This window comes from Chelonoidis abingdonii, chromosome 7 (assembly GCF_003597395.2).
Source record: "Chelonoidis abingdonii isolate Lonesome George chromosome 7, CheloAbing_2.0, whole genome shotgun sequence".
In the NCBI taxonomy this organism is placed as follows: Eukaryota; Metazoa; Chordata; order Testudines; family Testudinidae; genus Chelonoidis; species Chelonoidis abingdonii.
Genome location: NC_133775.1, coordinates 103,922,244 through 103,933,947, shown reverse-complemented (window position 1 = coordinate 103,933,947; position 11,704 = coordinate 103,922,244). Strand labels below are relative to the sequence as shown.

The 11,704-nt window shown below is 42.4% G+C and overlaps 1 protein-coding gene across 2 annotated transcripts in view; it reads right to left on the bottom strand.

Annotated features, from left to right (window-relative positions):
• Window positions 1-636: 636 nt before the first annotated feature.
• The window catches only part of MAML1 (mastermind like transcriptional coactivator 1), a 30,027-nt gene continuing 18,959 nt past the window's right edge, over window positions 637-11,704 (bottom strand). For both annotated transcript variants that reach the window (XM_032772266.2, XM_032772267.2), the window contains exons 4-5: window positions 10,714-10,825; window positions 637-5,295 (exon numbers count right to left, since the gene is read on the bottom strand). In XM_032772266.2, coding sequence (XP_032628157.1) covers window positions 4,307-5,295; window positions 10,714-10,825 — 1,101 coding nt within the window. In that variant the 3' untranslated portion in view covers window positions 637-4,306. The remainder of the gene's footprint in view (window positions 5,296-10,713; window positions 10,826-11,704) is intronic.

Sequence of the window (11,704 nt, the reverse complement as noted above, 5' to 3'; positions counted from 1 at the left end):
AGTATTTCTGTTGTCTTTCAATGGTTTAAAATAGGGAGGTTGCATGAAGAGAAGCATAACTTCATTTTTGCAAGTTTTACTAATTCCACCTTTTGCTTTTTGGAGAATTGGGCACAATTTAAAAGTTCAAGTAGTCAATACCATCCATAGCAACTGTTAGTCTCTCCAAGACAAGTGAAAAAAAAACAAACATTAAAAATCTTTTACGCCTAAAATCTGGAAATAAGAGTAGAGAGGAAAGTTTGAAACCAATTCTCTCCACTCACCACCATAGGATCTAAGAAAGAAATGCCATTTAAAAAAGCAACAACCATCACTAACACATAGGATCCAGCTGAATATTAAACTTAATTTTTCAAATTTAAGTGAAGCCTCTGGTGGTTGGCTGGAGAATATCCTTATCCTTCCTCTCTTCGCTCCCACTGCAGTACAGGTCTCAATTTGGAAAGGACTTGGAAGGAAGGAAAGTTATGTTATGAAGACAGACAGAATATGAGCATTACTAATCAAAGCAATAGGTGTCCACAAATCTTCTGCCACCATCTATCATTAGGCTAAGGACAAACCTCACTAAGAACGACAAGGCAAAAGTCCTTGCTCAGCTCACACAAAGGTATAAGGTCACAGCCATACGTCTTTAATACACTAGCAAAATATTTATTTTTATAACGATGAAACAGAAACGAAGGATTTCTTTTTTGGTGTGCACCAGTAATTGTAGTAAAAGAATAAGGGGATTAATGGGCTCTTCATACATTTCAATGACAAAAACAGAGGTTAAACATCAAATTCAATTATTCTCCATTTACAAGCATAAAACTTAGCATAACCCCCCAAAAACACATATATAAAGAATTATAGTTTTAAAATCTATAAAAAGTAAAAAATATACAGTCAGAAGATCTAACTTATTCAATCTTTAATATAAAACTGTAAACATTTATTTACACAAAGGAAATGTGTATAACAAAAGTCTGAGCACCCTTTTCAATTGAGTTGTGGTTTTTGGAAGGCAGCGGATGTTGCACAGTGACAATTCTGACCCCCTTCCCAACTACCCAAAACCGCAGTTTATAAATAAAGCCATGGGCGGCTGTGGCTAGGTAAAGGCGAACTACATCTTATTGCTCTGAAGCCGCATCAAAATGGAAAACCCAAGTGCATATATAAACAACTACATGTAGAAGAGTTTAAGGACAACGCATAGCCCATCTTCATCCATGCACTTATGTACATCTAGAGCCCATTTTCAATGTCCACTGAACTGTCTTTAAACACTGTTTTAACAGTTTCATCATGTTGTGTAGTCGGGGACAAACAACGTGTGTGTTTAAAAATAAAATAGCAGTCAAGACCAAGTTCAAACAGTTCTAAACTAGGTTTAAACACTGTTTGCACATGACCAAAAGACGATATAAACCAGTTTGCCTACAACCATGTTTGAAAAGTGTTTAAACAGTACCGTGGCTATTGCAGACAAGGCCCTACAGTCAACTCAGGACACTAGCATGAACAAACCCTCAAGTCATGTAGGGCAATATCCATCAGCTTCCACAACAATGGAGGGAACAGTACCTCTGTAGTTTCTTCTGTGTGAGAGTCTATATGTATATAGACACAGTGTCTTTTTTGGTAGCAGGTATGCTAAACAGATCTTCTGTCCCTCAGATTATGGAATAATGATGGATTATATTTTGTTTTAGAACTAACTTCCATGTGTTAAATTCACTGAACAATGTGGAGGATTTCACCACATAATAAACAGGGAAGAAACAGGATTTAAATCCTACCACTGTTATTTCTCAGTGTTTGTTAAGTAGGAAGAAAAGTGACATTACAGGATGCCACTGTTAAGAATGAGGTCCCAAGCACCCCCAACACGAAAGGAAGGCACACTGGTGCAAAATTAACACATTAAAAAAAGTGTACAATGAATGCCCCTTTCCCCTGTCTCTCTCCCCTCCCCCCCCCCCCCCCCCCAAAATAAAAGGTTAATAGGTTCAGAAGACTATTATGAAATTTTTCTTGGCCCAATTTTTTGTTTAATGCAACATTAAAACCAATCTTACTAATGTCCCCTCCCCCCCCGCAATTGTTGATACCAGAGAAGTTAGGATTAGTAAATTTAAACCTCAGCTATTTTACCTAGAAAAATCTTAAAAACAGTGTCACTAATACCAGTGTCACTGGCACTTACTTCTCATTCAATGATCAACTTTCTATCTTACCTTGTTTTAAATAACCTACAAGGGATTTAATTTGCTTCAGTGGAATTTCAATCTATCTATTCAATGGTGAAATCCACTGGTCAACATACAGCTATCAACAGCATCTATATCATCCAAACTCTGTTTAACAGGGCACAATTAACTCACATTAGGTAAATGAGTACGACAAAACTAGGTTCCTGTGTATTTGGACAGGGTTAAATTAAACTTAGTGTTAAAAGCAGTTTGTTTTTTAAAAAGTGCAAGTTGTCTGATAAATGAGCTGCAGAGACAGTAAAATATTTTCCTTCCTAGAATTCACTTTTATTCTTCACTCTCCCCTCATTCCCCCGCCCAAAAATAAAAAAAGCTTAAAATCCCCCATGCTTCTGCAGCGCAGAAAGGCTCCTGAAGACACAAGTCTGTGTTGAAGGAAATCCTTTTAATCATAATGCTGGAAAATTTTAAGGAGCTTTACAAAAATGGAAAAAAGTTGGCCCACTATTTTTTTTAAATGGGGCTTGGAGGGAAAGAAGTATTTGTGCAGCTAAAACAAATAAAGTTTATTTCCATTTTAAATTAAAAGTTAAGGCAAGGTGGTTTGTTGGTGAGGGGAATATTTGGTAGCAAGTAAGGACTTTAGAACATTGACTGCTCTCATTGCTTTTCGTACCCTGTGTGTGAGACTGAGCCTAACACATCTGGGTGAGGGTGAACTGACTGGATGGGCTTCTGCTTCAAGTGAGATTAGAGAAGGCAATCCACCTGTTCACAGAAAGATTAACTAAATACTCCCTCTCTCCCCTACAGTCTGTGAAAGTGGGAGATTTTCACATTGGAGCAACCTTGAAACAAGGTTAATATTTTTCCAGGCTCCCTGTGCTATTACTTGCAGATATTTACATTTTAATAAGGACTTTACACTTCTCAGCTCAGTGTGGCTTTTATGCACTTGATCCTAAAGTGACAAAATCTTGTGCTTATGGCATTTCTGTATTTAGTTTTGGAGAAGACTGATCTCACAAAGTCCACATTAGAAATACACTGCAAAAACAAACAGTAAAACAAGATGAGCTGTGATGGGGCAAAGCCCTCATTTAAACACAGCTATCTTTGGAAATGAGTTGTGATGAAACGTGCAAATTAAATTGGTTTATGTTTAAGTCGATATATCTGAAAAGTTCTCCCATAAGTCCCTCTATAAACTGAGCAAGGTAAAAGCCAGGAACTCTGTGTCCCTCCACAACAGAGTGCAAACTGGAACTTGAGAGTCCACAATTAGAGTGACCAGACAGCAAATGTGAAAAATTGGGACGTACGTACGTACGTGTGTGTAATAGAAGCCTATATAAGAAACCCAAAAATCAGGACATCTGGTCACCCTATCCACAATCCATAAGGAAGTCACTAACCTAGGCCAGCTGGTCGGGTTTTAACACTTTCATCTATAACCAGCATTCAGAAAAATTTGCCGTAAATATTATTGTGAAATACCACTTGCCTGTTGAAAGTACAGGCACACACTTCACTTGTGGGGAAAAAGGACTGACTAAAAATAAAGAATGTTTTGCAAATGTACTGAGGTGCACATCCTCTCCTCTGGCAAAAATGAAGTTAAAAATTTGATAGGGCAATACTGTAGCTAGTAGCATGCCAAGCTGGGAACAATCAACTCAAGTATTAGCTGCAGGAGAATAAGCTCTAAACACAAAATACTTGCAGTTTCATTTGCTTTCTTTCTGCACCCCCATTGTTGTGGGTTTTTGTTTATTTTTAAATAATTAAAAACCTAAGTTTCAAAACACTGCAAGTGAGATTTCTGAAGGGCTGACTTGGATGCACACAAATTTGCCTGACCTGTTCAAATATGCTCCACAGATGCCACAAAAATAAACGCATGGTCATTGCAGACCTGCTTGGTGCACCATTATGTGTCAAAGCCTGTTGGGAAGCAGCTCCAGTCCATTTCCCAACTATTTACCTCTAATGCCTGCAAGTCTCTTCAATGCCACAGGTTTTTGGTCCAAGTGTAGTTTATATTTCATGAAATTAAAAAAAAAAAAAAAAAAAAAAGATGTAGAAAACCCTCAAGCCTCTTTTTAATGATTTCCTAACAGTTCATCCAAGTCATTCATCCATTCCTCTGAAGTCCTGTTTTTCAGCAAAGAGTCTATCAGGTCTGTGTCACCAGTCAAGCTCTGCAGTCCATTATTGCCTGATTGGCCACTGTAGGCAAAAGGCAGCTCCTGACTGGTTGTCCTCACTGAGTAACCTTGAGTACAGTGCAGATTGGCTCTATTGGCCAGTTGCTGATTTGGATTCTGGCCAAAAGCAGTCAGATCTGGAACGGCCTGGCTCATGCTAGGCAAAACTTGTTGTGAGGGTACCTGCTGTTGGGTAGGTGGGTTTGTCCTCTGCTGTGCACCTAAAGATGACAGTAGCTGCCCAGAGACAGCAGAGTTCATGGAGGCCATTGGTCTGCTGGTGCTTAGGCTTACCTGAGGCATCCCTGGAGCAAACTGCTGGTTGGCCATCTTTAGGTGAGTCTGCTGCATGTGGAAAGTGGAGCTAGCAGTAAATGACCCTAAGCCACCATTTCCTTGTGTCTGGTTATTCATATTAGGCATACCTTGGTGTTGCCAAGATGGATTTTGGGCGCCAATAGCTGCTGGCACTCTTGCCATGTGTGGCTTGGCTATGGTTGGATTCAGTGCCCCCTTATTGTGCTGCTGAGAAATGCTTGGGTTTCCCAGGGTGCTCTGCCCATACCCCGCAGGAACAGGAGTGCCCTGACCCAAGCTGGGCTGCCTTTGCATCTGTAGTTGTCCGTTGGCACTTTGATTTGCATGCTGTGAAATCATTTGGGTCATACCAGATGTCATGTTGTACAGCCCCCCTCGCTGAATGTTTTGCATACTACTGTACTGAGTCACACCTCGATCCTGCTGACTGGAGCCTGATTGGAGAGGAGGAACAGAGCTGTGTCCAGATCCAATCTGAATCATGTTCTGGGTCTGAGAAAACATCCGTGGACTGCTGGAGTTGGGCTGTCCTAAGTTACTTACCCCGGTCATGGCTGGAGACGACCCTGTAATACACAGTGATTATTTTCTACGTTAACTATTTCAGTTTATCCAGAGCCTGTCTAGACCTTTAGATGCTATTTCACATATATGTAGTAGACACCTTTAACATACATATACACACAATATAAATGGAAAAGTTCTATATTACATCTTCCCCTGTATGATCAGTCTTGTGGTATATCAGTAAAGAAGTTTCCACCTGCTGCCTCGTAAGTAAGGCTGCGAGTTGGTCATGGATTTCGTGACTTTCTGTGACTTCTGCAGCAGCCAGTGCACCTGGCTCAGGGGCAGCTCAGGCAGCCCCTGCACCAGTCGCACTAGGTGCTGCTGGGGCAGTCTCAGGCCACCATGCCCGCCACCTAGCAGCTGCAGAGTTTGGGTGCGGGAGAAGGCAGGGGGTTGAGGCACGGGATGGGGTGAGCCAGGCTGAGCAGCACTTACCTAGGAGGCTCCCCGGAAGTGGTGACATCCCCCTCACTCAGCTGCTAGGCAGAGGCAGGACCAGGCAGCTCTGCATGCTGCCTCCATCCAGAGCGCTGGCTTTGCAGCTCCCGCTGGCTGGGAACTGTGGCCAATGGCAGCTGCGAGGACAGTGCCTGTAGACGGAGGCAGCCACACCTCTGCCTAGCAGCTGAGCGAGGGGGATGTCACCACTTCCGGGGAGCCCCCCACGTAAGCACTGGCCACAGCCCGCCTCACTCCATCCTGTGCCCCAACCCCCTGCTCTTTCCACACCCAAACTCTGCTGCTGAAGGGGGGTGGAGGGATGCGGAGGCACGGAGCCAGGTAGGGAGTGTGCCAGGCCCCCCCAGCATCAGCTGGGGTCCAGGGCTGCGCTATGCACCCCCCCTCCACCAAAGTTTTAGTCAGGGGTATATAGTAAAAGTCATGGACGGGTCACAGGCCATGAATTTGTGTTTACTGCCAGTGACCTGTCCATGACTTTTACTAAAAATACCTCTGACTAAAATGTAGCCTTACCCATAAATCAGTGCTCACTACTGATCAACATGCACAGGTGAGATAATAACAGATCATCAGCAATTTAAATGTCACTTCTTTTGGAGAATGCAGAAACCAAGATCACAAGGGTCAGATTTTTAAAGGTGTTTAGGCTTCTAAAAATGCAAGACAGGTGCCTAGTTTTTAAAAGCACTTCGGAATCTAACACTTGTTGAAATCAATTGGAGTTACGCAACAAGGCGCGTTTGAAAATCCCACTAGGAGCCTATTTGCATCTTTAGGCTCCTAAAGATCTTTAAAAATCTGACTTCAAATGCCTATTGCAGGGCTAATGAGATAAAGATCTAGATCCTTCACATCAGAGTTCATGTCTGTGAAAGTGCTCTGAACTGGGAAAAGAGGGTCAACATGCTGAAATATAGCATCAGGCTGAGAAGGAGGGCAGACTCTCCAACTTGTTCATCTAGAGTGGATGCAAATAATTTAACTCATTAGGGTATATGCCAAATCATCTCTTTTACTGATAATACATCTGCTTTATCTGTTTCAGTTTGAATGTTAGGACTTTCAAACCAGATAATGCATCTATTTTCAGTTGAGTACCTTTTGGATTTTCATATTGAAGCATTCACTATGCATCAACACACAAGATTGATATAAGCATGATGAATCACAGGAATAAGCAATATGCTCAGTAAATCACCAAGAAGGTGGCTCCTTTTTAACTCTACTTAAAAGCATTTATGCAGAACAGCTCCCTCTCCCCCAGTTAGAGTCCAAATGATATAAAGAGACAAGAGGGACAAATAAGAAAGTGTACAGAAAATAATTCCTAGAAATAGTACCAATGCATTTTCTGCAATGATATATAAAAGGAGTCCCAAGTCCCTCTTTCAAACTTGTTAAACTGAGGCAGCCACTCTCACCAGAAAAGCTGAGGGTGAATGTTTCAAATTCAGGATAAGTGCAAAAATTTGCTGGTTTGAATGGTAAGGCTTTCAAATTATTAAACAAGTTATCAGGGAATATACCATAAAAAAAGAAGTTCAGAAGTGGAGAAAGTCTGTTTTTTGCCATGCTTATAGGCAAAGAGGAGGTACATATGCCTGGATGTAACAGTGATAAAATAACTACAGTTAACATGCCTATAGGACAGAACAATGGTATTTTTAACTATGCGGTAACTCTTACAAATTGTTACACGCTCAGTATTTTTAACTTATCTATCACTGCATTTCTGGTGGTAGTGGTAGGGAGAAATAAGTACTGCAATGCTCAGACTGAGGGACAATACTCACCACCTATCCTACATACCAATCTGTTATAGATGTAAAGCATTTCCTCTCTTATGACTGTATCAACTTACTTCTGTTAAGTATCTTGAGGAATTAATTGCCTGGCCATAGAAGCCACATTTCATATCACTGACACAGGCCTGGTCTACACTACGCGTTTAAATCGATTTAAAGAGCGTTAAATCGATTTAACGCTGTACCCGTCCACACTACAACGCCCTTTATATTGATATAAAGGGCTCTTTAAATCGATTTCTGTACTCCACCCCGACGAGAGGATAGACGCTAATCGATATTAACATATCGGATACGGTAGTGTGGAGGAAATCGACGTTATTCGCCTCCGGGCGGTATCCCACAGTGCACCACTGACCGCTCTGGACAGCGATCTGAACTCGGATGCAGCGGCAGGTAAACCGGAAAGCGCCTGTGACTTTTGAATTACATTTCTGTTTGCCCAGTGCGTGGAGCTCTGATCAGCACGCTGGCGATGCAAGTCTCAAATCCAAAAGAGCTCCAGCATGGACCGTACTGGAGATACTAGATCTGATCGCTGTATGGGGAACAAATTGTTGTATCAAGAGCTCCGTTAACAGAACACGAAATGCAAACGCGTTTGAAGAAAAAAATTCTCAGACACACAGCGCTGCGTGACAAGCGTAACGGGAAGCCAGAGATCAAAATGACACGCAGATGGATGGGGTGTACTGGAGGACTCCAGCTATCCCAACAGTCCAAGCAGTCCTGAAAAGTATTTTGCATTTCTTGGGCTTGTGCTCCCATATGTCTGTAGGTCTCAAAACACAGTGTCTGGCGTGTGTTCAGGAATAGCTCCTCAGTTTCTTCACCCCCCCACCACGGTTGAAAGAAAAGGGAAGAATCATTTTCTTGACTTCTTTCAATGTCCACCCCTATGTTACTGATGCTGCTGGTAGAACCGCAGATGGCGGCAGCCAGTGAAGTACAGTAACCGCTCTCTCCCCTCCCCCTCCCCGGTGTGTAGACAGGTGTTGCAATCAGGACTATGTAACGTCCCTTCATGGAATATCTAAATGTTGACATCGAGGCCAAGCCATTGCCTGCTTAACTTCCTGTGATAGGACAGAACGGTAATAACCAGCTTCAATCATAGGCAACTGGGGGCTTCAGCCCCCTCCCTTTCCTGTAAAGAAAAGATTCTGTACTGCCTGGACTGTCATAGCAGCAGCATGTGGCTCTCTCTCCCCACACCGCTTAAGTGTCCCTGGCATGACTATCATCGTGCAGGAGGCTGCCTCCCCTGATTTATGTCACAAACACCTCAGTGTTGATTATTTCCTGCATTCTTTATTACTTCATGACACAAATGGCAGGACACTGCCACGGTTACCCAGGAAAGTTGGGGAGGAGGGAGCACGGTGGGGTTGTTGCAGGGGCACCCCCTATGAATACTGACACGGAGCAGCTGTGCTCTGATACACTGGTCCTCTCATACACTTGCCCCTTATTCTAGCAGGACTGACTCTATTTTGAAACCATAAGAAGGATTTGACTCAGTTCCAAGTGAGTCAATCCCAATTTTGCTTTGAGTTGCGCCCCGGCCTATTTCAGCCAGGGCCACTCATTGATAGCAGTGGACAGTACAGAGGAGAGAGCACCGTCTCTCTTACCGGTTTTCTCTTGCAGTAGACGGTACAGGAACGACCAGTTAACCATCTCTGCCATCATTGCAAAGCAAGTGATGGCTGGTGTAGCGCTGGAGTACTGGCCTCTCTTGTCCGCGCGGTATTCCAGTACACAACGGTGCGGAAGAAAAAAAAGCTGGAACGGGCGCATGGTTGCCGTGCGTCTTATTGGGCGTTTGCCAGGGCAATCCAGGGAAAAACGGCGCGAAAGGATTGTCAAGCTGATGTTTTCCCAGAGAAGGAATGACTGAAACTTTACCCAACCACCTTCGCAGACAATAAATGATTCAACCGCAGAATTCAAGGGTGGGGAGACTGCGGGAACCATGGATAGCTAAGGAAGAGCTACCCACAATGCAACGCTCAGAAAATCGACGTTAGCTCGGACCATGGACGCACAACGCCGAATTACTGTGCCTAGTGTGGCTGCATGAAATCGAGTTTATAATATCAGTTTTATAAAACCGATTTTAGCTAATTCGATATTATCCCATAGTGTAGACGTGGCCTAAGATGTTGCATGTTACCATCCATCAGCATTATTAATATAATGGTATCTTGTTTATATTTCCACATTAAGAAGTTGCCCTTCGATGGGGATATTGGAGGTGAACGGAGAGCAGAGCAGGAGGAGGAAGGAAATTAGCTATTTTTTGTAAGTTCTTTTACCTTCAGAGAAAGTGAGTGGACCAATACCTGCAGACTTAGTTATACTCAAAGCAGTTTCTTGCCCCAGTGCAGGAGAAGTCTCTTTTTGGTACAAGAAGATGGGTGGTTATTGGCTTCCAATGTTTTCACATCAGTTATGCTATTCCACCTGACTGGTAATTATACCTTCTTGCTACCAGCATTAGTACACTAACAGATGTAGTGAGTTCCACCCCTCAACCCCCACAAATAAATGCAGACCTGCATCTTAAAATGCAGAGGATCAGAGTTAACATTCCTCACTCATATCAACAGGGATAAGAGTGCTGTGGACGCAAAACAGCAAGGCTCTTTAGTGGGGAAAAACGGTTCTTGTGTTTTTCTTATGCGGCCCTGGGATGAATATAGGGAGTGATGCCGTTCAGCTTCAGAAAGAGCTGTAACCTTCACGTATTGGAGGCAAGGTAACTATAATTTGGGGTCTCCGCAGGAAGAGGAAGGAGGAGAAAGTCACTAGATCTCCAAGGGCCCTTGGGGAAATGTAAAGACATTTAAAAATTTTCATGCCATCCCTTATCCAAGCATTACTGACTTATTCCTAAAGATGTATTAAAGAGTTGGATACTTAAGTTGTCATAAAAACATTCAATTAATGTATGTGGGATAGACAGTTTTGTTAAATAGCAACTGAAGTCAGAGTATATATAAAAAAAATTTAAAGAGTACCAAAGAAGGTAACAAAAAAATATTAACGAGTTATGAAGTCCAGGGACTTTGCTCCTTGGGAATAAACGTAAGGTGTCTTCAATCTCTTTTCACCATTATTAATTCAAATCTCATGTTTGTTTACCTGTGAACTGTCCGACCTGCTGCTGGTAAGGGTTCTGTGTCTGATCTTGGTATTGAGGGGGTGGTCGGGTCAGGTGCCGCTGGAGATGCTGCTCTTGTTGGTGCCGCTTTTCCTACAAAAGGTTCAATACAAGAGTTAGGAAAAAAAAAAAGAATCAATACTTAATTTCAAGTGTGACTTCAAAGCTATCTATGCTTTGTTCAGAGATCTGATAACTATGGGGGCTTTAACAGTGTTATATAGCCAACCCAGAAGAATACTCTCTTTTTACAGGCGTCAAGTGCAGTAATTTTTATTTAAAAGAGAGGAAAGAACAAGAGGGCAGATTAGTGAACAGCGGTTGACAGACTTCTGATATGCTCAGGAAAAAAAAAGCACCAACTGAAAGCCAAGATGACAGAAACATGCATCAGAGGTTGATGCAATGCACATCTAAATGCTCTCAGATGCTAGGAAAACTGGAATGTCAGTCTTTCACACACATTCCTATTCAGTAAATAGGCCTGAAGAGCTTTGTGTAAACTCAACCCCCCACCCCCACCTACAAAAGTTGGTCCAATAAAAGATATTACCTCACCCACTCTCCCTCTCTAATATTCAGTAAACAGCTATTTTCAGTAACATTTCTGAAAACACTACAGGGAAAAAATGCACTTTTACACTACGTCCCCCACTATCAATACATCTCATTTTAAAGGGGCCCCGCAAAACAGAAATGTGGATTTTCTTATTTTTATTATGCATCAAGAAGACTGAAAGGTTGTTTTAAAAGATTTCTCCCGCCTCTGCCTATCCCAGTTTTCCTAAAAGACCATGAAACATACTAGTTCTCTAGCTATGATAGAGAACCCATACCAGTGATGTTAACTCAGCTGGAAGAAAGCTCTCCATTAAAGAGTCAACAATCCTGCCTCTTCAATTTGGTGGAGAAAGCTCCCAAGCCATCTAACAAATCCACCAGCAAAAGCAGGGAACCAAGAGTTGGCATTCA